Source organism: Pholis gunnellus (assembly GCF_910591455.1).
Source record: "Pholis gunnellus genome assembly, chromosome: 7".
Taxonomy (NCBI): domain Eukaryota; kingdom Metazoa; phylum Chordata; class Actinopteri; order Perciformes; family Pholidae; genus Pholis; species Pholis gunnellus.
In genome coordinates, this window is record NC_136533.1 from 1,321,102 (window position 1) to 1,345,981 (window position 24,880).

At 38.9% G+C, this 24,880-nt stretch overlaps 3 protein-coding genes across 5 annotated transcripts; all 3 read left to right on the top strand.

Annotated features, from left to right (window-relative positions):
* The first annotated feature begins 631 nt into the window (after positions 1-631).
* LOC306698524 (troponin I, fast skeletal muscle-like) lies at positions 632-6,937 on the top strand. 2 transcript variants are annotated; one of them, XM_079162847.1, is made up of 7 exons: positions 632-717; positions 2,072-2,106; positions 3,585-3,621; positions 4,992-5,120; positions 5,567-5,656; positions 6,471-6,644; positions 6,746-6,937. In XM_079162847.1, the coding sequence occupies exons 2-7, from the start codon at positions 2,099-2,101 to the stop codon at positions 6,821-6,823; spliced, it is 516 nt and encodes a 171-aa protein (XP_079018973.1). In that variant the 5' UTR covers positions 632-717; positions 2,072-2,098; the 3' UTR covers positions 6,824-6,937. The 2 variants fall into 2 exon arrangements, with proteins under 2 accessions (XP_079018973.1, XP_079018974.1); XM_079162848.1 differs by lacking the exon at positions 632-717 and adding an exon at positions 790-857.
* Positions 6,938-7,074: 137 nt separating this feature from the next.
* Positions 7,075-15,072, top strand: LOC306698522 (troponin I, fast skeletal muscle-like). 2 transcript variants are annotated; one of them, XM_079162844.1, is made up of 9 exons: positions 7,075-8,124; positions 8,276-8,294; positions 9,515-9,778; positions 11,219-11,250; positions 11,346-11,385; positions 12,110-12,238; positions 12,338-12,427; positions 12,518-12,691; positions 12,778-12,946. In XM_079162844.1, the coding sequence occupies exons 4-9, from the start codon at positions 11,243-11,245 to the stop codon at positions 12,853-12,855; spliced, it is 519 nt and encodes a 172-aa protein (XP_079018970.1). In that variant the 5' UTR covers positions 7,075-8,124; positions 8,276-8,294; positions 9,515-9,778; positions 11,219-11,242; the 3' UTR covers positions 12,856-12,946. The 2 variants fall into 2 exon arrangements, with proteins under 2 accessions (XP_079018970.1, XP_079018971.1); XM_079162845.1 differs by lacking the exons at positions 7,075-8,124; positions 8,276-8,294; positions 9,515-9,778 and having other exon boundaries at positions 9,813-11,250; positions 12,778-15,072.
* A 300-nt stretch (positions 15,073-15,372) lies between these two features.
* Positions 15,373-23,987, top strand: LOC306698525 (troponin I, fast skeletal muscle-like). Its single transcript, XM_079162849.1, has 6 exons — positions 15,373-16,304; positions 19,371-19,410; positions 19,517-19,645; positions 20,038-20,127; positions 22,127-22,300; positions 23,791-23,987. The coding sequence occupies exons 1-6, from the start codon at positions 16,297-16,299 to the stop codon at positions 23,863-23,865; spliced, it is 516 nt and encodes a 171-aa protein (XP_079018975.1). The 5' UTR covers positions 15,373-16,296; the 3' UTR covers positions 23,866-23,987.
* The last annotated feature ends 893 nt before the right edge of the window (positions 23,988-24,880 follow it).

Here is a 24,880-nt window from a genome sequence, read left to right on the forward strand (position 1 = left end):
GGCTCTCAAGTTTCACCAAAGGAGGCTTTGTGCCGCATTTAGATTTCAATAAAAATTGTATTTGTAGAGCCCAATTTCACAAATCATAGATGAGCCTTTAGAGGGCTTTACCATCTGTTCAGCATCTTTGGACCCTCGCATTGGAGAAGGAAAACCTCCCCAAAAGACCCTTTAACAGTGGGGGGGGGGATTTATCTGTTCTCATGATAAAACTGTCAAATCTTCAAACGTGTGAATTGGAAGCTGGAGCCTGAACAGAACAACTCTTTATTTGGGACACAAGGGGAGAAGTTAAGGGATCCTGACTTTGTGTCCAGACGGATGAAAGATGACTTTACATACGACTCTTTTATTCGCTCTTCATCACTGAAGCACAAAGACCCACAGAAACGACTCCAGGACTTGATCTGGTTAGAGGTCTTGGACTGGTAGGTTTTATTGCCCTATTCCTCCCTGTTTACAGCGACCCCGGTGGCCCCCAGCGGAGTCCTAAAAGGATCCGAGGCTCCTCCTCGGCGATGCCTCGTTGCTTCGACGTTGGCGAAGAGATGACGATGATATTTCAGGAGCTCACCGGCCGATTGGTCTGAGGATCCTGCATTTCCATAAACAGGAGCTCCATATCCATGTCGGAGCCCTCGTGTATATAAAGAACCCGGGGCGACGATTTCCTCCCACTGCCGCCCTCCTCCTCCTCCACTCTCTGTCTCGTCTTAGGTGAGACCAGTTTCTCTTCCTTCCTCCTCCTCTTCCTCACTAACGAAGCCTGTGAACGGATACAAAGCAGCTGAGTGGAGACAGAGTGGGGTTTTTTTGGTGGGGGGGGTCCTGTTGGTGATGAAGTCCTGATCTCTGAGGTTTGTTAGTGAAGTGAAGGGACACATGCGGTCCAGGGTGAAGGACTGCAGGATGGTTTGAGACTTCAGCTGATTTGTTTGTTTCTGACTTTTTATGTTTGTAGATTCTGAATCGTTTCGGCTTCTGAAGCTTTTGGCTGTTTTTGACTGATTCCTGTAACGTCAAGGTTTCTTGATGTTTTTTGGTCGATCTTGTGGATTTGAGAGTTATTGTTTGAGAGTATTCTGTAAAAGAGTTAGTTTGGAGTCAAATTTAGCCATCGAGACTTTCAGTTTCAGACTGAAATATTTCTCAGAGTTCAGTTTCAGAGCCTGAAAGCGAGACGAGCGACGAATGATTCAATAGTTTAAAATAACAGAAATAAGTTGAGTTTGTCGTGGAAACAAATTATCGTTTAGATTTACTCACAAAATGGCTTCATGGTATGTTTTTTACAGTTAGTGGTTTAGAACCTCTGGGCTGAGGGGCAACGAAAAGCATTAAAAATGTAAATGATTTGTTAGAATAAAGATGTTTTTTTGTTTTTTTAATAGTTGTGGTTTTAAGGCTTTTTATTTGGAAAGTTTGGAGGTTTTTAAAGTTTCTGGAAACTGAGAGATTGCTTTGATTGAAGAAGTTTTAAAATGTTTGAATTCTTAAAATCAGTCTGTTTTCATGATTTCAGCTCGTTTCTGTCGCGCTTCGTTATTCTAACTTTTAATGCGATGGAAACATAAAACCGTTATATTATTTATAGTTAAAAAATAACTCGACATCTGATTCTTTGTGCAGCTTGATTTGTTTGTGTAGTGCGTGTGTGTGTGTGCGCGTGTGTGTGTGCGCGTGTGTGTGTGTGCGCGTGTGTGTGTGCGCGTGTGTGTGTGTGCGCGTGTGTGTGTGTGTGTGTGTGTGTGTGTGTGTGTGTTGACAGACTGCCGGCAGCTGATGTGCTGCCGCAGCACATTTCCTTCTCCACGAAAGGAGTTGAAGTGTTAACTCCCGGGGGATATTCGGTTCTGAACACCTGTAAAGGAGCTTATCGCAGGCGTCAGCGCCGACATTCGACCCAAACTCCAAACTTAGCTCCTGTCAGCACTCAGCTGCTCATCAACTGTTTTATTAGATCACATTTCTTCATTCAGACGTCTCTGATATTTAAGCAGAGCGCCGGATGATAACATCGCTTCTTCTCAACGACTTCTTCTTCTTCTTCTGTTGTCTTTCTCTCCGTCAGGAGTCGTGAAGAAAAGAAACCGCCATCATGTCTGAGTAAGTGGATTATTATCATTATTATTATTATTATTATTATTATTATTAGATTATTGATATTTAGTGATTTAAAAAAAACTTTGTTTAAGAATATTTTTGTGTATATTTCATAGAACAATTGAGCCACAGTGTTAAAATATTTGATTCCAAGTAAAATGCTTTCATTGAAGTTGTATTTAAGTTCAGCAGAACTCAACGTAAAGAAAGAAAGAACTCGTAAAAAACCTGCTGATTATTAGGCTGGATCACAAAAAGAGACAGAAAGGGAAGGAAAGAGGGGAGGATGAAGGACTGAAAGAGGAAGGAAAGAGGGGAGGATGAAGGACAGAGAGGAAAGAAAAGGAAAAAAGATGGAAAGAGAGACAAGGAAAGGAGAGAAAGAATAAGGAAGGACAGAAGAAAGAACAGAGGAATCAAGGGTGAAGGAAGAAGGAAAATAATAAGCGAGACAGGGAGGAAAGAGACAATGAAGGAAGTCTGAGACAAAGAAAGGATGAATTTAAAAAGAAAGGAAGAAAGAGAACAGGACTTAAAGAAGGATGGAAAGAGAGGACAGAAGGAAGAACAGAGGAATCAAGGGTCAAGGAAGAAGGAAAGTAATAAGGGAGAAAAGGGGAAGAGAGGGAGGAAAGAGACCAAGTAAGGATGGATGTAAAAAGAAAGGAAGAAGAAAGAGAATAGGACTTAAAGAAGTGTTTCTTGATGTGAGTCGAGGGTCTGAGGACGGATTATTAAACCACTAGAAACAGATTTGTTTGTGAGAATAAACTTGAGCAGACAGACGAGTGAAGGGAAAAGAAAGAAGGGATGAAAGAAAAGAGAGAAGGATGGAAAGTAATGATGATGATTAGTAAAGTGAAATAAACACCTCCTCCACCAACATGAAACATTTATACATTTCTATCAAACACATTGTTAAATTTAGAGAAACAAATGTGATTTAACTTATATTTTATTAAACGTTAGCTACGGAAGCCCTGAGAGGAAAATTAGGAAAAAAAGAAATCTGAGTTCCTTAAGAAATAAATCATGTGTGAAACGAGTAGAAAGTGTTTATTGTTGTAGTACTGCTTTCAGCCACACGAGGCGTTAGTGCACCACCGCTCCATGTTTGAAATAAGACCGGAATCATTCAGGTTTCCTTCCAGGTGCGTTTTAATATACTAAACTGTCTCAAATACAATATATGTTCGTTGTGTTTGGATAAATTTAAACTCACCTGGAAGAAAACGCGACTTTAGAACACGGAGTAGAGGTGCACCGCTGCCTCGTGTGGCCGGAGTCCGTATTACAAAAAACACACACTTCATCCTGATGAAACCTTTTTATTCACCTGTTGAGTCATAAAACCATTTCGATCGGACTTTTCTCTCTCGTGTATTTAATCTGCTGATGATGTCGTCGTTATTTAACCGAACGTATCGAGAGATGAATGTTTTCTGTTAAAGACGCTCACGAGTTGTTTCTGATCTTCACAGTAAGAAGATGAATTCGAGCCGCCGGCATCATCTGAAGGTACGTCGCTCTGTTTCCTTCTGTCCGTCAGGTCGACTGATCGACGGGTGTTCAGATACTCATAACAGCTGATTGGTTATCAGGTTGTTAAGTAGAACATATAAAGTATCATAAAGTTTTTATTCGAGTCATTTTTAAAACACCATCATCATCTGATTGTGATTTTTCTGGAAGATATCTGGTGATTAATGAAACGCTGATCGATCAGTAATCTGAACTGTGTAGTTGCAGTAAATCAGCCGCCAGCTGTTGAAGAAGTACTTTTTTACTAAGTAGTAATACCATGGTGTAGAAATACTCTGTTACAAGTAAACGTCCTGCATCCAAAAGCTCCATTGGGCCCATTTCACAATATTATAATATTTTATTATAATTATGAACTCATGAATGAGTTCATCACTTTAATGTTGCTGCTGGTAAAGATGGAGCTCATTTAAATGACTTAATATACTGCTCGTAGTTTTTATCTGTAATAATACATTAAACGGTTTATTGTGTATTAATAATTAAATTCTGCAAAGTAACTAAATCAGTAAGTAGTCAGATTACTGTAGTAAAGTAAAGAAGTACAACACATCTCAGAGGTAGTATTGTACTTCTTAATTCTTTTCAGATTATTAATAAAGTACATGTTGATGTATTACTATAGATTAAACTAGCAGCAGTATATAAACACATTAATGCATCAATAAAAATAATTCAATTATTAAATACATATTATTCTGCAGGGAGTACTTTTACTTTTAGAGTTCAGGACTTTTCCTTGTAGAGTACTTTTACTCTGTAGTATTGTCACTTTTACTTCAGTACAATATGTGAGAGCTTCTTTCTCTTCTGCTCTGTCGTCGTGGTTTTGTTGTAGTTTGTGTTTGAAGCTTGGTGTCACGTTGCTCTCTGATGAGTTCTGGTTTGTATCAGAGTCTGATATTTGTATCATTTAACTGGTTAACTGGGATCTTCAGGACATGGCAGCTGCTCGTGGAATTGTTTTTATTAATTGTTAATAATAGTGTTTTAACCTCTACTGGTTCATATCAATGTTCATTGTTAGGTTCCAAGGTGGCTTGAATTAAATGGAGTATAATATAATATAATTTAATATAATTTATAAATGGATGGGCCGAGAATAAGGACTTGTTTATTTAATAATTTAAGCTTTGCTAAATTAATGCTAATAAATAAGCACTGTCGTATTAATTAGTTGGTTTTTTTATGTTCTTATTTGTCTTATAGGTCACATGTGAAACCTTATGAAAATTCAAACCATGCTTCTTTATATCTTCAATGTTGGAAATTGAATCACAGCAGTGATCACATGAAAAATAACTCCTGACATGAATAAAGTTTTCTTCTTCCGCTGTGTGGTGCAGAGTGTGATGCTTCAGATTGCGGCGGACTGGATCAAACAGGAGAAGAAGGACATCGAAGCCGCCAAGCTGACCTACATGGCTGAGACTTGTCCTTCACCCAATACGAGCGGAGACCAGGCCGCCCTCATGGTGAGACATCACAATCCCATCACTCCACCTTACTGGAATAAAATAACTAGCTATTGAGCCTAATCGTCCAGAAAAAGCAGCCAAAGCACATCCGAACTAGTGGAGGTGGTCATGATGGAAATCCATCCAATAACTGAGAGCAAAGTGCTGCAGACAGACCAACATGCCTATTCCCTCCACCATTTCCCTGCATTGATATTTGCCCATATAATCTATCTTTGTTCTATATATTTTCTTTATTATTTGTATTTATTATGCTAAGAACAGTACTGGAGGGGCCAACGAAGCATTTCACTGCGCAGTGACGAGATATGTTTGCCAATGAACTTCTCCAGACCACGGCTGAAAGAGAAGTGCTCATTTAATTAACAGCAGATTGAAGTCTAACGTCCACCAGTGAAGGTTTGTGATCAGTAAGTAAACATCACGCTTGTTCGTGTCTTCAGGAAACCTGCAAAAAAATGGCCGCCCTCATCGACAGAGTGGATGAAGAACGATACGACCTGCAGTCCAAAGTGGGCAAAGCTGATAAAGAGGTACAGTTCCTGCTGCCGCGCAGCCTTTGACCTTTATTTATGGGAGCATTCGCCGTAGCTGAATTTGCATAATCATGACTCTACCTGAACTTTATGCAAATGAGGTCCGTTCATCACTAGGCATCACGCGGCAACCTCCGGTTCTTTAAAGTGAATCCAAAGCTTCACGTGTTAAAGCTGCATTCTCTCTAGTGTCCACCAGGGGGCGACTCCTCTGGTTGTATAGAAGTCTATGAGAAAATGACTCTACTTCTCTCTTGATTTATTACCTCAGTAAACATTGTAAACATGAGTTTATGGTCTCAATCTCTAGTTTCAAGTCTTCTTCAATACAGCATGATGTTCATTTAGTAAATGATGGTCCATTTAGAGTCACACAGACCATAAAGCAGGGGATGCTTTAGGGGCGGGGCTACACAGTGATTGACAGGTCTCTACCAGAGACGTATACGGCGTCTCTACGTCACTCCTCCTCAGTCCAGATGTGGTCACTTCCTGTTCACTGGTTGCAAATAAAACAAGATGGCGACGGACAAAATGTCGAACTCGAGGCTTCAAAACGTCCACAAACCAACGGATGATGTCACGGCGACTACGTCCACTTCTAAATACAGTCAATGCTCAAAATCTGTTAGTAAACTATAATAAACAGTGTTGATGGTGATGAAGGAGCAGCTCGTTCATGTGTGTTTATGGAGCTCTAAGAGGATACTAGTTAGTAGATACATTCACTGCTGGTTTTCAGTCTTCTCTTCATGCGATTTAATGACACAAAGGCAGATGCATCATCAGACTTGTCCTTGGTCGCTCTCAGATTGAAGACCTGAAGATCAAAGTGGTCGATCTGGCCGGAGTGAAGAAGCCCGCTCTGAAGAGAGTGCGTATGTCCGCCGACGCCATGCTGAAGGCTCTGCTGGGCTCCAAGCACACGGTCAACATGGACCTGAGGGCCAACCTGAAGCAGGTCAAGAAGGAGGTCAAGGAGGAGGTGAGTCCACCACACTCAGCATTTAAATGACTTGTTTTTCTCTGAATATTTGTTTTGATTGAAATAAACTTGAAATAATGTTAAAAAATGCTCCTTTGCAGCCTTTAGAAGCCGCTGGCGACTGGCGTAAGAACATCGAGGACAAGGCCGACAGGAAGAAGATGTTCGAGACTTCCTAGAGACGTGACCTCCGCCGCTGTCGTCGGCCGTTTGCACTTTTTTTTGGAATTTATGAAATTTTTAATTGAATTGAAAAATATATCTTTTTTTGTTTCATTAAACTGTGAGTTTCAGCTCGGCCTGTTATTGTACATTTGTAAAGCGAGAAGTTTTAGTTTCTCGTCTCTCTCGCTCTCTAATATTAGACTTTTATTCTGAAGCGAGACATCCTGTTTCCTCCTGTGCTGCCGAGGTTCACTTTTGACAACTTCCTGCTTCATATTGTTTTTTTTGGTAATAAACGTGTTTTGCTTCTTACGTCTGCTCGTCATCGTGAGGTATTCTAGAGGAAACGCACCTTCATCCCATCAAACCGACGTTTAGCTGCTTTCCTGTTCGTTAAAGCGACGCCGACGCTTTAACAGAATCAACGCTTGTTTTTTAAATTCAGCGACCCTCAACACATTTACTGTGAGTCAAAGTTCGTATTGGCTGTAACTAAATCACAGTTACTGTTCTGAAACAAACTCTTTCATGTAATTAGAATTTTAAAAAACGGCCGCTGAGATTAAACTCTGGCTGCTTTAATCTGAATCTGAATTTGTTTGTAAGAATCTTTTGTCGGAGCGTTAACGTGTTCACGTCTCTGTGCGAGAGTTCAGGGAGCTGTGAAAAGTGAACGTTTGCTTCACAGATTCAGGAAAATACGTTCAAACAGTTTCACGTTTTAAATGAACTCAACAAAAAATACATCTCTGACCCCGTTACTTAAAAACCTAAATATGTGCTGAAGAAGGCCATGAGAGACTGCTGAAAGCTCCAGAATAATGTAGTTTAAATATAATTTGTATTAAGTAGGTCTAAACTTTTAAATTTAAATAAGTATTTAACCATAAATATGATGTAATTTAAGTCCCTTCATGTAATAAGCAGTGTATACACATTTAATTAAGGTTTTATAACACTGTTATGTATTTGTAAGCGGAGTTAGTTTTAGCTGTTTACAAATACATGAAAATACTTAAATGTGCTTACAGCTACGTTATTACATTGTAGTACTCATGTTATAGTGTTGTTGCCTCCATCGACCACCAGGTGTCAGTAGAGGACTTCCTGTTTCACACCTGTGTCTTCATCTCCGGACAGAAGAAGACTTTTAATTCCTCCAGTCAAATAATTACAATCACAAAATGTTTGGACGAATTCACATAAAAACAAAAAGCTTTTTGTGCTGAAGGAGAAACACACGGTTTGTTTTTACCTTTAGTGTTAAAAAGGTTCCTGACGGACAGAATAGATCAGAGACGGACTCCAGCAGAAGGTGAGCGTCGTCTCTTTCTAATGAGGAATTGTGTTTCCTTCATATTCCAGTGAACGTTGTTCTCTACAGTGTGAAGGTAACGTTGTTGATCTTTGTTTGAACTGTTGTTTGTGTCTCTTTGTGTTTCCGGTTGTTGTGTTTGGATCTGAAGCGCAGCAGCAACAGAGAAGGTGAGTCTTCAAAGTTTTTATCTCTTTATTCATTGTTTAATGACAATAAATCACATTTTGTTATTGTGGTTAAATAATAGAACCGTCACATCTACAAAGCCTCATTCAGACATGTTCATGTCAGAAGTACTCAGTGTAAAGTACAAATACCAGGTACTGTACTTTACTTAAGTATTTCCATTTCATGTTTACTTCTACTTGTTACTGGATCAAACACAAACAGGACTTTCACTCAGGAGACCTCTGTGAGGGTCGTGTGTAAAACAGGAACTTCTGTTCACTTTGTTTGTTTGTTGAAGTTACAAACAACAAACATAAAACGTATTTATTCACAGAAAATAACAACAACGTGTCAAACAAACGTTTCTTATGATCGTCACTAATGAACTCCGCTGTGATGATGTTTGTGTAAAGTAAGAAGCTAACGTTAGTTAAACGTTAGTTAGTTCTTAAGAAGCTAACGTTAGTTAATTCTTAAGAAGCTAACGTTAGTTAAACGATAGTTAATTCTTAAGAAGCTAACGTTAGTTAAACGTTAGTTAGTTCTTAAGAAGCTAACGTTAGTTAAACATTAGTTAGTTCTTAAGAAGCTAACGTTAGTTAAACGTTAGTTAGTTCTTAAGAAGCTAACGTTAGTTAAACATTAGTTAGTTCTTAAGAAGCTAACGTTAGTTAAACATTAGTTAGTTCTTAAGAAGCCAACGTTAGTTAAACGTTAGTTAGTTCTTAAGAAGCTAACGTTAGTTTATATATCATCAACATTTTTCTTAATTTTGTACATTTAAAAAAAATATTACAATTATTTGTTGCATTATTATTGTATTGTTGTTATTATTATTAATAATAACATCAACGTCGTTACTAAAACACTTTACAAGACAAATAGTGAACAAAAATTGTTGCAAAATGAATGAATGAATAAAAACAATTTAAAAACTCAACATTGAGCAAAACAACACGATATAATCAATCACATAAAGGTTAAGAGGAGGTGTTTGTGTATAAAACATGTTTAGATGTGACTTTAAAGATAAAAGTTCATTTAAGCCGCACATCCTGAGAAGTCCAATACAGAAGAGTATTAATAATATTATTAGTATTATTATAGTAAAAAATATTTGTCCAAACAAAGTAAACGTGTAAAGAATCGTCTTCTGTGCTGAGTTTCATATATTAGAGACAGAAGGTGTGACTATGTGAAAGTGTTTTCTCTTCTCCAGCCGTCCTCCCGGCCCACGAGGCCCACGAGGCCCTCGCTGTGGGTCAGACTTCGGTGATCAGGGATTTACGAGGCGAGCTGTTAAAGGATGAAGGTATTTCAGGACCTCATGAGTTCCCCATGGCCATAAAAGAAAAGAGGAACGTCCGAATCCTCGTCTGAGCGCATATATACCGCCGCAGATTTCACTGTTTAGCCCGAGACCCCCTCACTGAGTCCAGTCCTCCCCTCGTCCTCCCGTCGTCCTCTCCTCGTCCTCGTGAAGGTGAGAAACTCTCTTCGTGGGTTTTAAGTGACTTTAATGATTGAATCCGACCAGAATAATTAGTCTGTTTTATTATTGTGTTCATGTAATAATCATGAATCATTTGATTATCACGGGGTGTTTGAGTAGAAGTAAAGAATAAAATCTGTTTAATCTGTTTAATCCGTTCATATTCAGCAACATATTGTGTCCTGAGTGCAGATCTTCTCTTGAGAACTACAAATGTTCAACGTCCATAAAAAAACTCTTTTCCAGTTTTGAAGTGAACATTTTTAGGCCCTAGATTTAGGATTTAAGAGTTAAGTTCTTCTGATAAACGTCCTAAACCTGGTCTGCCTCCAGCTGGAGGTGGATGCTGTTGGTGTAACTTTCCTCCACAGACGTAGTGAAATCTCTCAGATTACTGCTGAGCCTTAAACTCGCTGTAGAACACTTTAAATCAGCTCATTCTGCTTTCACAGATAATCAGGGAGGAGTTAGACTGCTGACAAGACACAACAACAACAACAACAACAATAACAGCAATAACAGCAATCCTCATCATCAGAGTAAAAACATCCACATATTAAAGCGATGAGATCACGAGAAGCCTTTTAAAGTCTGCTCCCTGTGAATGCTGCATGTCGTAAATGACTTCTTTAATCAGCTGACCGTAAATAAGTGAAATCGTGAGTTTTGGTTTTTAATATATTTTGATATTTTGACTGGATGTCGACACTCAACTCTCCTGTTGCTGCTCATAAACAAGTCACCGTTGACCTTTGACATCAAGCCAGGATTAGCTCTGACCTGACACTGAAAGGGCTGAAGCTGAAGCTGCAGAGGGGCCCCCAGAGGCCCCCAGGGCCCCCCAGACCGCAGTCTGAGAAACACTGAATTTATGAATGCAAAGCGGTTTATGGATTCATTTTGTCTTTGACAGTCTGTAATCACATGAACGTGATTCGTTACGTTTTGTTTTCTTGTTAGAATATTATTATTATTATTATTATTATTATGATTATTATTATTATTATTTTTATTATTATTATTATTATGATTATTACTATTATTATTTTTATTATTATTTCGTTATTTTACAGGAAAAATAGAAAATAAAACAACTTGATAAAATGAAGATGAACATTAAAAACATGATAGTATTCTGTATATACTGTTATTCATTTAAAAAACATTTACATTTTAATATGAAGATTTTAGATACAAATTTAAATTTAAATAAAAAAAACTTCAAAAGTGATTTTAAAATAATTTTAAATTTTAAAATAATTGTTTTAGTTTGTTTGTGTGACTGACAGATAAACTGACATATTTCAACTGGTATTGAGCAGAATGACTGTAGTTTAGTATTAGAAGTACTTGCTACGTGTTCTTTGATGTGTAAAATACAATATAATATTATAACAATATATATTTGATATTGTTTCTTCTAATAAGCAGAGTCTGAACTAAGAAGAAGTCAAGATGTCTGAGTGAGTATACCTTCATGGTTTATTCTTAATGTAAAGATCAATAATGTTTAATCTGTTTAGTGTTAATAATACGTTCACTTCTTTATTGATTAAAGGGGAAAGAAGATGACATCGAGCCGCAGGCATCATCTCAAGGTAGGATTATTATAAAATAACTCGTGAATAAAGATTTGGGTCCAGCTGGACTGTAATGTTGCTCTGTGTCTGCTGGATCACATGCTAACAGCTCGTGGTCTCATGTGTCTCTCAATACTAACTGTAGTTAGTCTCTCTGTCTTTGTCCTCATGGACGGATTATAAGCCAACGGGCCTCTGGACACAGACATCCAAAAGACCACTTCCCCTACGAACCAGACTCGCAGACCCAACAGTTCTTTAGTCTCTTTGTGGTCGTCCTGTGTCTCTTTGTGGTCGTCCTGTGTCTCTTTGTGGTGGTCCTGTGTCTCTTTGTGGTGGTCCTGTGTCTCTTTGTGGTCGTCCTGTGTCTCTTTGTGGTTGTCCTGTGTCTCTTTGTGGTCGTCCTGTGTCTCTTTGTGGTCGTCCTGTGTCTCTTTGTGGTGGTTCTGCTCCTTTGTGTTGTCATTTGGTGTCTTTTTATGTTGCCATTATGTGTATCATTGTGTTCCATTTGTCTCTTCGTGGTTGTTTCGTTTCTCTTTGTGGTTCTTTTGTGTCATTTTTGTCGATGTGTTCTGTCTCTCTGTTGTCTCTTTGAGTCGCTTCCTGATTTTAAATCACTTCCTGGTTTGAACGTGTCTCTTTGAGGGACATTCTGCAGGTGAAGGCCTGTGGGGCCCCTGACTCTTTTGGGCCCCTGGGTCTTGGCTGGTTCACTAATCCCTCCGTGTTTCTCCTGCAGAGTGTGATCCTGCAGATTGCTGCTAACTGGCTGGAGCAGGAATCCATCGAAAATGTAGCCGCCAAAGAAGCTTACATGGCGGAGAGATGCTCCGCCCCCGACCTGAGCGGAGACCAGGCAGCTCTGATGGTAGAAATAAAACCCCGAAACACACAAACTTCACTCTGAGCGCCAAACACGAGCAGAAGAGACGACTTTCTTCTCTCTCTTGTTTTTTTTCATCCACAGGAATTCTGCAAAAAGCTGCACCAGGCCCTCGACAAGGTCGATGAAGAGAGATACGACTCGCTGGGCAAAGTGGAGAAGGCCGACAAAGAGGTAGAGACGTGTCTCCGTTACAGCTGCTTCAACAGGACCAGAGTTTAAACCCTTTAGTGCATCATTATACTATTATACCGTGTCTCTCAGATCAACGATCTGAAGATGAAGGTGGTGGAGCTGAGCGGGGTGAAGAAGCCGGCCCTGAAGAAGGTCCGCATGTCTGCCGACAGCATGCTGCAGGCTCTGCTGGGAGGGAAGCACAAGGTGACCATGGACCTGAGGGCCAACCTGAAGCAGGTCAAGAAGGAGGTCAAGGAGGAGGTGAGTCTCGCCGACGCCGTCGTCGTCGTCTCGGTAAATGTGGAGTCGGTGTTGGAAACTCTGTGCTCGATCTGTCCGTCCTGCAGGCCGGCGAGGCGGTCGGCGACTGGCGTAAGAACATCGAGGACAAAGCCGACAGGAAGAAGATGTTCGAGACTTCCTAAAGACTTTCACTTCCTCGTTGTTGCTTCTCACCTTTTTTCATGGAATTGGAGAAACTCGTGCCATTAAATTGTTTTTTTGGAATAAGGCAACGATGTCGAATACAATTCTTTAACAGACGACGTCTGGAAGTTCTTTACTCGCTGAGATTTTATTTCTTTAACTTTACTGAAGGAGAGTTTATTTACTTCTACTAAACCAGATAGAAGTTACAGTTTTACACAGAAATGGAGAATTCAAGTCTCGAGCATCGAGAAGTCGTTTGAGCTTTTATTTATTAAACACGTAAATATTGAGTGTTGTGTTCAGGATGAACCACCAGATGTCAGCAGAGAGTCTCTCTCTCTCTCTCTGTCTCTCTCTGTCTCTGTCTCTCTCTCTCTCTGTCTCTCTCTGTCTCTCTCTCTCTCTCTCTGTCTCTCTCTCTCTCTCTCTCTCTCTCTCTCTCTATCTCTCTCCCCCTCCCTCCCTCCCACATCGTCTCTTCTTCTCTCATGTAAAAAGTAACGTCTCGCTAAATTTGATGAAAATCTTCTTCTGCATCACAAGACGAAGCTGCAGCAGCATGAAGTTCATGAAGTTCTACAGACGGTGAGTGTTTCTCTCTTTACTTTGCATGAACGTTGGTTCCTTAAACTCTTCACGTCTCCACATCTTCTAGAACACAAACAGCATTTATTCATCTTTCACGTTATTATCACGTTATTATCACGTTGTTATCACGTTATTATCACGTTATTATCACACAGTCTGCTGCTGTAACGATGTTATTGTGTTTAATAACCTTTAATGTTTCTAATGTGATTTAAGAGCCGCGGGGTTATTGACTCGATCACATGTATATTCTGAACATGATATCAATGTTAATCTCAGATATCAGGGTTATTGTTTACGCTGAATCACGACGTTCATCTGAGACTTCAGATCAAATCAACACGTCTTTCAACGTGTTTGTAGTAGAAACAGTGAATTTACTCAAACACAGATAAAAAGCGTCTGTTTATCTTCCATAACTCGTCTTCTCTCAGACCAGAGGAAATAAAACTTTGATTTTATTACTTTGTCTGTTTAACGTCTGTAGATTTCTACCGTTACATAATGCCTCATTTGCATATTTAAACACAACATGTCAGTAAACGTGTAACACAGTAAATCCTCTTCTTGATGTGATGAAGAGGTGAAGCTTCATGATCTCTATGAGTTCATGTTTTATTCTAAATGTGTGTACCTGAACTAAACGTCTCTTTAAAGGACGTTTTCTCTGATGATGATAAATCTTCAGCAGCTCTGAACACCAACGTTAACGTTCACACAGCACTCACACACTCATCTATACGTTAGATTATGAATAAAAACATGCAGGAAATAGCTTTGAATGGATGTTGACGGTATTTTCTGATTTCTCTAGTGATTGAAAGTGATATTAAACATTAAAGCTTTGACTCTAACATGTCAACAGATGAAGCGATAACGTTGAACCAACGTCTTCATCGATGTTCAGATTTCTGTTCTGGAAATGTACGAAGATGACGACATTTAACGAGATGACACGTTAGCGTCAGTAATCAGCTGGAGAAGATTCATGTTGATGTCGTTAGTCAACATTTGGTTCGTCTTGAGTTTTCGTTGGGTAACAATGCTTCCTCCTCCTCTTCCTCCCGGCTCTCCTCTCGGTGGGAGGAAACCCGATAGCGTCCGTTCATCGTCCAGTCCGTCGAGGAGAGAAATTTACGAGGTTCCTCGGGAGAGTTGAGGTATTTCTGGAGCCTGCTGGCCCATTGGTCTGAAGTGGCTCTGCTACCATAAAGAGGTTTGTGTTCCTGCTGAGCCAGCACTTCACACCCTATATACCCTGTTTAATCCTTACTGTTCAGGACTTGGCAGCGTCTCCCCCCTTCTTCTTCTTCTTCTTCTACTTCTTCTGCTCCGTCCTCCTCGTCCTCACGTCCAGCAGGTGAGCGTCTCTGCAGTCGACACAGACAAAGAGGGTTCTTCTCCACAGGTGGGACTTTGACTGGATTTGTTTAAAAAGGTGCGGCTGCAGGTGTGACCTCTGACCTCTGAGGCCGCGTTCACTGAGCCGAATGACTTCGGGACGTTCAGGATAACGTTTGGTGTGAAAGTGAAACATTTAGTTCCGACCCTCAGGATGCTCTTTGAACTTGCACGGTGTTGGTATTTAAGATAATATCACGTTAATGTTTCATATTTAAGATAATATCACGTTAATGTTTCATATTTAAGATAATATCACGTTAATGTTTCATATTTAAGATAATATCACGTTAATGTTTCATATTTAAGATAATATCACGTTAATGTTTCATATTTAAGATAATATCACGTTAATGTTTCATATTTAAGATAATATCACGTTAATGTTTCATATTTAAGATAATATCACGTTAATGTTTCATATTTAAGATAATATCACGTTAATGTTTCATATTTAAGATAATATCACGTTAATGTTTCATATTTAAGATAATATCACGTTAATGTTTCATATTTAAGATAATATCACGTTAATGTTTCATATTTAAGATAATATCACGTTAATGTTTCATATTTAAGATAATATCACGTTAATGTTTAATCACACTTCAGACAAACACAGTAAATGTTTGAAGGACAAAGCTTTGTTTAAACGACGTAGATATTCCTCTTTTCATTCTGACATTGTTTGCTTGTTTCATCTAAAATGTTTGAGAAGTGCAGTAAATGAACACTGAAATTATGTAAATTATGTCTCAGAAAAAAATCCCGACTGAATAATTTTGTTATAAATTTTATGAAATGATATAAAAAATGATGCGGTAGAGCTTTGTTATGTTTCTCATGAATTAGAATGGATTTAGTCTTTGTGATAACAGCTTTGGGTTTTAATGCATCTTGTTCTTTATTTCTTGCCATGACTCAGTGTTTGGTATAAATATAAAAATGTGTGAAGAAAACTAGATTTAAAATCTTGCCAAGAAGAGCTTTTGTGCTTCGGTTCGTGTCTGTGACCTCCAGGCTTCCTCTGGACGTTCTTGAGCGCGTTGCACGTCTTGTGATTCTTCACATTGTGATCTGAAGCGGGTTTCCGGACACCTCGCGCTGTCAGCCGGCGGTTCGCGTGCCTGCAGGATGCCGGCATTAGCGGCGCCGGTGTTAACGGCTCTCGCGACGTGCTCGGCGCCACATTTGGTTCCTCGGCTCGGTGGCATTTGGAGGAAACAGAAGTTCAATTCCAGGCAGAAATGTCTTCGGCATCCGAGCCCCTCGTGGTCCAGAATTAGTCGGTGTGTGAGCGCCGGCTGCCGGTTCTCCGCGGCGGCGGAGCGGATCGCGTTTCCTGCTGGAGGTCAAAGGGTCGCTGATCAATAACGTGTTCGGCTTCATGTCGACTCAAGATTTACTGTTTCTGTCTCTCAACAGGCTGAAGACTCCAAACCAGCAGCATGTCTGAGTGAGTACACGTCTACTACTTCTTCTTCCTCGTCTCCTCCTCCTCCTCCTCCTCCACTCCTTCTTCTTCTTCCTCGTCTTCTCCTTCTTCTGCTTCTTCTTGTTTGTCTCCTTCTTCCTCTCCTCCTTCTCTTCCTCCTCCTCCTCTCCCCCTTCGTCTTCTTCTTCTCCTCCTTCCTCATTTTTTCTTCTCCTCCTTATGCTTCTCATGCACTCCTTCATCTTCTCCTCCTCTTCCTCCTCCTTCCTCAACATCTCCTCCTCCTCCTTCCTCTTCTTCTTTGGTAACTTCTAGTTTAATGAGAACCAGGTTTACATGGGACCCAGAGATGTTGAATTGAGTCTTTAATTAGATTTTATTTGAAGATTCTCACCATCATTGTATTTCCAGCTTTGAACAGGTATATATATATATATATATATATATATATATATATATATATATATATATATATACATATATCTGTATCTGATCTGTATCGGCTCTTTGTTTGTGTTTATTTATTTGCGTTGGTGAGCTTTTCCTCCGGCTCAGCCTTCCTTTACGGCTCTTTAAGTTCCTGATAATCTGGTGGAAGTCTTGGATTTAAACACCAGACGGAGTTTCAGAGCGCTGACACAGAGATTAATATCACAGAGATTAATATCACAGATTAATATCACAGAGATTAATATCACAGATTAATATCACAGATTAATATCACAGATTAATATCACAGATTAATATCACAGATTAATATCACAGATTAATATCACAGAGATTAATATCACAGATTAATATCACAGAGATTAATATCACAGATTAATATCACAGATTAATATCACAGATTAATATCACAGAGATTAATATCACAGAGATTAATATCACAGATTAATATCACAGATTAATATCACAGATTAATATCACAGAGATTAATATCACAGATTAATATCACAGATTAATATCACAGATTAATATCACAGAGATTAATATCACAGAGATTAATATCACAGATTAATATCACAGATTAATATCACAGAGATTAATATCACAGATTAATATCACAGATTAATATCACAGATTAATATCACAGATTAATATCACAGATTAATATCACAGATTAATATCACAGATTAATATCACAGAGATTAATATCACAGATTAATATCACAGATTAATATCACAGATTAATATCACAGAGATTAATATCACAGATTAATATCACAGTCTGTTCCTCTTCCAGGACTTTGCAGGTGTGAATATTTGATCTATTAGTTATTTAAGTGTTGGAAATAGAGACGAAGCTCTGAAACTGATTTTAATTGAAATTCAGTTGTTTTTGTTTGTCAGACGTTTGTTATCTGAGAAGAACTAAAGAAATATTCATTCATCATTCACTGTTTTACTTTTGTTTATAATTCATTGAATTCTTTTCAGCTTGTAGAGAAAAATCATATGTTTCATGTGCATTAATGATTAAGAACCAAACTAGAATAAATTGTTGTTTTTATGATCATATCACTTAATACACAAACACCTTCATACAAATACATGAACACATCGGATCCATTTAAATCTTTGTCTGTTTCATTGTCTCATAAAGACAATAATAAGAGACGAGAATGATTCATAGAATTTAGATCTTCATCATCTTCCTCATCGTGTCGGTTGTCTCCGTGTCGGACGGACAGAATGTGTGACGGGCTTCAGATGACAGCAGCTGTTTGAGTGAAACACGAGTCTCCTTTATGTTCTACAAGTATATTTATTAATACATTTTAAAATGTGTTTCAGTTTGTCTTCTCTCCTTCAGTGAGATTAGTGTCAGAACTTAAACTAAACTAAAAAGGATTTGATGAGGATTATTTATTGTGTGAGGAATAATAGTATTAAAATAGTAACATAAGTGAACTGCATGAATTCTCAATTTTAGCATCTTTTTTCCTCCTTTTATTTACCGACGTGTGCGACCAAGTTTTTATATTAGACGCGCTAACAACGACAACAACAGAACATAAAAGTCTAATAGTTTGAATAAAAAGTGAATTTAATTTCAAGAAGAAAAGGAGAAAAACGAAAGCGAGAGGGAGAAAAGAAATACAAATAAACGATTTTAGCATCTTTTAAAATAATGTTTCTTTGTTGAAACGAGTGACAAGAATATTTGTCAGTTATTTAATTTCTCTCGATACGAGCGTCTTAAAACATGTTTATTTATTCATGTTGCTCATTTTACAGGAACAGTTTATTTATTTAACTTTAATTTCTGGCATAGAGTTAATGAGAAGGTCGACACTACTGTACGATAAATATAAATAAAAGTATATATAAAAATTACTGCCAGTTAGCTTAGCTTAGCATAAAGACTGGAAGCGGGGGGGGGGGACAGCTAGCATGGTTTATTTAATCCAAACAACAACAAACGTAACATGACAATTTGCTGTTTACAGGTAAACATGGCGTCATGTAAATAACGTTATTGTTGTTTTTAATTACATATAACGTGTTAACTAGGGAGATCAATTAGATCACTGTTTCCCTTTTTTTGTGGGGACCCACTTTTTAAACGTTCTTCATCACCTTCATTTATTTGTAGTCATTCAGAAGAGAGATCAGAACTTAGTTGTATGCATGAGTCATTGAAAACATATACACGTTAAATACTTTATATATGAGAGCTAAGCTGAGTTAAGCTGCTATCTTTCTTTGTTTTCTAACAAACAGAATTCATATTAGATTTAATGTTATAACTAGAATCCAACCATCAGAACAATATGAACGCTCAGGCTCCCTCATGTGGCCCAAAAGTGAACTGCAGATAACAATGTTCAGCTAAAGACAAAGGAAGAAATCATTTATTCAGCGACTCAAATACAATCTCAGGGTCAAGACCGCGACTTTAGGAATAGAGGTATAGAGTCAGAGTCAGGCTAGCCGTTTCCCCCTGTTTCCACTCGTTATGCTAAGCTAACGCTAACCAGCTGCTGTCTGTAGCTTCATATTTATCAGGAAAGGGGTGTCAATCTGAACAGATTTCCAATCTTTCAGACTAACTGACTGAACGTCTTTTTATCTCTTGTGTCACAGGGTAAAGAAAATGACGTCCAGCCGCCGGCATCACCTGAAGGTGAGAACGAGTCCTTCTCTTCCTTCTTGCTGACGTCTTGTTGAAGTTTCAGTGGAGCTTCATGGAGAACTTTGAATGTACATGTTCTTCTTCTCACCTCCCTCAGAGTGTGATGCTGCAGATTGCCGCCAGCTTGATCGAGCAGGAGAAGAAGGACCTCGTGGAGGCGAAGGAGACGTACATGTCTGACAACTGCCCCGCCCCCGACATGAGCGGAGACCAGGCCATCCTCATGGTGAGACACAGTATAAGTACTACTCTGTTACAGTACTAATACCACAGTGGAGGAATACTCTGTTACAGTACTAATACCACAGTGGAGGAATACTCTGCCACAAAGTTCTAATAGCACAATGTCCAACTACTGTGGTACAGTTAAAGTACTAATACCACATTGTACAATTACTTTGTTACAGTAATGGTACTAATACCATGTTGTTTAATTTAAATACTCTGTGACAGTAAAATTAATTAAACATTCGTCATATTTTTGCAGGATTAAAGAAAATGTACTAAAGTTAAAGTCGTGTAAAGTCATTAAACTTCTGTAAAAGTAAAACACTTTTAGCAGCAAATTGTACTTAAATGATCAATTTAAATTATTATTATTGTTTTGTGTCTTGACAGGAACTCTGTAGGAAGCTCCAGCAGGCCATCGACAAGATCGACGAGGAGCGGTACGACGCCGCATCCAAAGTCGGCAAGAGCGACTCAGAGGTGAGACAAACAATGAGCTGATGGTCTCAGGTGAGAGTCAGACAACGGGGGGAAGTTTCTTAGATCTAAATATCTATATAAACTTGAGGAGCAGCCTTTTTTGACGTTTTTGGTTACTGCAAGTGGCGTCACAAAAACCAAAGTGGCGTCGGACAAAATACAAAGTGAAGTCGGACAAAAACACAAGTTGTGTCAGACAAAAATCGAATTGGCGTCAAACAAAAACCAAAGTGGCGTCGCACAAAAGACAAAGTGGCGTCGCACAAAAGACAAAGTGGCGTCAGACAAAAGACAAAGTGAAGTCGGACAAAAACGCAAGTTGTGTCAGACAAAAGACAAAGTGGCGTCGCACAAAAGACAAAGTGGCGTGAGACAAAAGACAAAGTGGCGTCAGACAAAATACAAAGTGGCGTCAGACAAAAGACAAAGTGGCGTGAGACAAAAGACAAAGTGGCATCAGACAAAATACAAAGTGGCGTGAGACAAAAGACAAAGTGGCGTGAGACAAAAGACAAAGTGGCGTGAGACAAAAGACAAAGTGGCGTGAGACAAAAGACAAAGTGCCGTCGCACAAAAGACAAAGTGGCGTCAGACAAAAGACAAAGTGGCGTGAGACAAAAGACAAAGTGCCGTCGCACAAAAGACAAAGTGGCGTCAGACAAAAGACAAAGTGGCGTGAGACAAAAGACAAAGTGGCGTGAGACAAAAGACAAAGTGGCGTGAGACAAAAGACAAAGTGGCGTGAGACAAAAGACAAAGTGGCGTGACACAAAAGACAAAGTGGCGTCGCACAAAAGACAAAGTGGCGTCAGACAAAAGACAAAGTGAAGTCGGACAAAAACGCAAGTTGTGTCAGACAAAAGACAAAGTGGCGTGAGACAAAAGACAAAGTGGCGTCAGACAAAATACAAAGTGGCGTCAGACAAAAGACAAAGTGGCGTGAGACAAAAGACAAAGTGGCGTGAGACAAAATACAAAGTGGCGTCAGACAAAATACAAAGTGGCGTGAGACAAAAGACAAAGTGGCGTGAGACAAAAGACAAAGTGGCGTGAGACAAAAGACAAAGTGGTGTGAGACAAAAGACAAAGTGGCGTGAGACAAAAGACAAAGTGCCGTCGCACAAAAGACAAAGTGGCGTAAGACAAAAGACAAAGTGGCGTGAGACAAAAGACAAAGTGGCGTGAGACAAAAGACAAAGTGGCGTGAGACAAAAGACAAAGTGGCGTGAGACAAAAGACAAAGTGGCGTGAGACAAAAGACAAAGTGCCGTCGCACAAAAGACAAAGTGGCGTCAGACAAAATACAAAGTGGCGTGAGACAAAAGACAAAGTGGCGTGAGACAAAAGACAAAGTGGCGTCAGACAAAATACAAAGTGGCGTGAGACAAAAGACAAAGTGGCGTCGGACAAAAACACAAAGTGGCGTCGGACAAAATATATGTGGTATCAGACGCCGAGCGCCACTTAACCGAAGTCAGTATTTGACAAGTTTGGAGTGAGAACCAGTTGCAATAAATAAATACCCAAAATCGAAATATACACAATGCCAAAAATACAAACAACGACAATTGTAAACAACAAGCTGCTCTTCATTGGTGGATTTTGCATCTTGGATTCAGTGAATTCATCCTTTCTTTTTACCATCTTTTCTTTGTTCGATCTGAAAATGAATTCACGCTCGTCAGGTCCTGGTTGGTTTACAGAAAGTCTCTTTCAGTTTGAGTCCAACATTTTGTACTTGTATTCTAGTGTTGTAGTTGTTGTAGTTGAATTACGTTAGCATGTTTTTACCACTTTTTATTGGTCCTGGTGACGTCTCTGTACTCCATGAAAACAACTCCTGTCGTGTTAAACAGCTGCTCCAGAGTTTACAGACATTAGATCCTTCTGTTCTTTACATCAGACGTATATTTAGCATCAGAAGTCATCATTAGTCCCTCCGACCGGTTGCTTCCACAACGTGTGGACCAACACATCGTGATGGTTTTTCTGCCTCCAGATCGACGATCTGAAGATGAAGGTGGTGGAGTTGGCCGGAGTGAAGAAGCCGGCCCTGAAGAAGGTCCGCATGTCGGCCGACGCCATGCTGCAGGCTCTGCTGGGAGGGAAACACAAGGTCACCATGGACCTGAGGGCCAACCTGAAGCAGGTCAAGAAGGAGGTCAAGGAAGAGGTGAGGAATCACAGAGGAGTCAGGAGAAGTTTCACTCTTCTTCAACATAAAAGCATCATGGGTCCGCTGGTATTAAGGTTTCATGGTTGAAGTCAGAATCATGCAGCTTAATTGAGATCTTTATTCTTTAGAAAGAGTTTCACTTTGTTCCAGGTTTGCTCAGCGATGGAAGAAGTATTCGTAGAAATACCACAACGTAGAAATGCAAAACATACCTAAAGTATCAAAGTAAAAGTACTCTTTGTGCAGTAAAATGTCTCTTGTGACATTATTAGGTTATAAATACTGATCATCAGTGACTACATTTATATGAACCAAATGATCTGTTTTGGGCCGTTATTCCAAAAAAAGACAAAAATGTTTACGTGGCTAACAAAACATCATATTCAAATAATAACCCCGTTACCATGAAGGCGTACGTACTCTGAGTAACGTAAAGTTTAGTGTTGCGATATGTGTGCATATCCAAAGACCTGTTAATGTGAAAGTAGGTGTGTTTCTCCTTCTGATCAGGAATGTGGGCTTTTCTTTTGGGCATCTCTGCAAACTGTCGGCTACTCGGTTTGTGTTCGACGCACAGCTGACTGTAAACAAGCTGTGATACATATGCTGAATATGCTACATACATGTTAAAAAAATGCACTTTAAACCTGAATAATATCGGCATATCCCACGTCTTAATCTGAACATTTTGAATATAATTACATTTTTAAAATCCAAACAGAATATGCTGTTTTGTTTTCAGGTTGGTCTCATCCAACATTCGTTGCCATAGCTACGGAAAAGAGTTTACGATAATTCTACATATCCCACAAAATGTAATTGTATGTTAGTAAAGTATACAGGTCAAACAAAAACACGTATTTCACATCAACATCTTTTACTAAACCTAACTTAGTATCTGTGAAGACAGGAGTTTATTTTGAAAATACTTTATTTGCGTGATAATTGGAAATTGACACGTGTTGCTGGACTTTCGTAGTAAAATGCACGGAAAATGTACTTTTCGTAAGAAATGATATAAAATGTTGCATATCTGACCCGTATCAAATTCAGACTATTGTCTTATTCGGAAGAAATGTGGAATATTAGTGTGCCTGTAAAACAAAGTATTCAGCAGCATGTTATAGTTTAGTTTAACTGGATAGAAGAAGAAGAAACTATGGTCTGATACACAAATCTGTTTTTACTTTTCAAACTTTTCTTACATTTTTGCTTTCTGGTGAAATATCGGACTTTTCTTTGCATATCAAGTACGCTGTTTTCCTCTGAGTACGTAAAGTACATTACAGGACAAAAATGTAGATTTCTGTATCTAAAGCAGTTTAAAGTCCTTGCTGCTGTTTTATACTTTAGTGAATGAATGGAAACCAACGGCTGCCTGGAAAGAGTTCAAATCACAGGACAAAGGACGACATTTAATAGAAATGTGTTAAAACATAAAAAGTCTGATCTCCTGATAACGTTGTTGATGTTTTTTGTGTCTGCAGTCGACAGAGGCGGGCGACTGGCGTAAGAACATCGAGGATAAGGCCGACAGGAAGAAGATGTTCGAGACTTCCTAAAAACCCTCTTGAGGTGTCGACGTCTCCGTCAGCTAAGACACTTTTTGTTGTTGTTGTTGTTTTTGGTTGTTTTTGTGATATCGAGAGACTGAGTCAACATGTACGCAGTTAAAAACGTCAAAATGTACAAAATGTACAGGTTTCCATAGAGTCATTCGAAATAAATGTTTGGAAATAATGATTCATTTGTCTGTTACATTTATCCACTGAATCGTTCTTTATATAGTTTTTTTACACCAAACAGAGACTTCGATTTTGAATTCTTTACGCGATGCAATATTTAGACTTTTAGCTTAAAGTCTTTACTTCGATAAAATGTACTTTCTGTTCAAAATATGACTCAGGAGAGTCGTCCGTCTGTCACACCAGAGAAGTCGTTAGATGTGGTTGAAAGCTTCAGAAATAAATCGAGTAAGTGGAAAAACGCTCTCCAAAGAGAGGTACAAAGAGAGGTACAAAGAGAGGTACAAATAGAGGTACAAAGAGAGGTACAAAGAGAGGTACAAATAGAGGTACAAAGAGAGGTACAAAGAGAGGTACAAAGAGAGGTACAAAGAGAGGTACAAAGAGAGGTACAAATAGAGGTACAAAGAGAGGTACAAAGAGAGGTACAAATAGAGGTATAAATAGAAGTACAAAGAGAGGTACAAATAGAAGTACAAATAGAGGTATAAAGAGAGGTACAAAGAGAGGTACAAATAGAGGTACAAATAGAGGTACAAAGAGAGGTACAAAGAGAGGTACAAAGAGAGGTACAAAGAGAGGTACAAATAGAGGTACAAAGAGAGGTACAAAGAGAGGTACAAATAGAGGTATAAATAGAAGTACAAAGAGAGGTACAAAGAGAGGTACAAATAGAAGTACAAATAGAGGTATAAAGAGAGGTACAAAGAGAGGTACAAAGAGAGGTACAAATAGAAGTACAAAGAGAGGTATAAAGAGAGGTACAAAGAGAGGTACAAAGAGAGGTACAAATAGAAGTATAAATAGAGGTACAAATAGAGGTACAAATAGA

Coding starts and splice junctions, on each gene's coding strand:
- LOC306698524 (XM_079162847.1), top strand. Junction 5,121..5,566: donor GAGACCAGGCCGCCCTCATG/GTGAGACATCAC, acceptor TCGTGTCTTCAG/GAAACCTGCAAAAAAATGGC. Junction 6,645..6,745: donor AGAAGGAGGTCAAGGAGGAG/GTGAGTCCACCA, acceptor GCTCCTTTGCAG/CCTTTAGAAGCCGCTGGCGA.
- LOC306698522 (XM_079162844.1), top strand. Junction 12,428..12,517: donor TGGAGAAGGCCGACAAAGAG/GTAGAGACGTGT, acceptor CGTGTCTCTCAG/ATCAACGATCTGAAGATGAA. Junction 12,692..12,777: donor AGAAGGAGGTCAAGGAGGAG/GTGAGTCTCGCC, acceptor TCCGTCCTGCAG/GCCGGCGAGGCGGTCGGCGA.
- LOC306698525 (XM_079162849.1), top strand. Junction 19,411..19,516: donor GCCGCCGGCATCACCTGAAG/GTGAGAACGAGT, acceptor CACCTCCCTCAG/AGTGTGATGCTGCAGATTGC. Junction 20,128..22,126: donor TCGGCAAGAGCGACTCAGAG/GTGAGACAAACA, acceptor TTCTGCCTCCAG/ATCGACGATCTGAAGATGAA.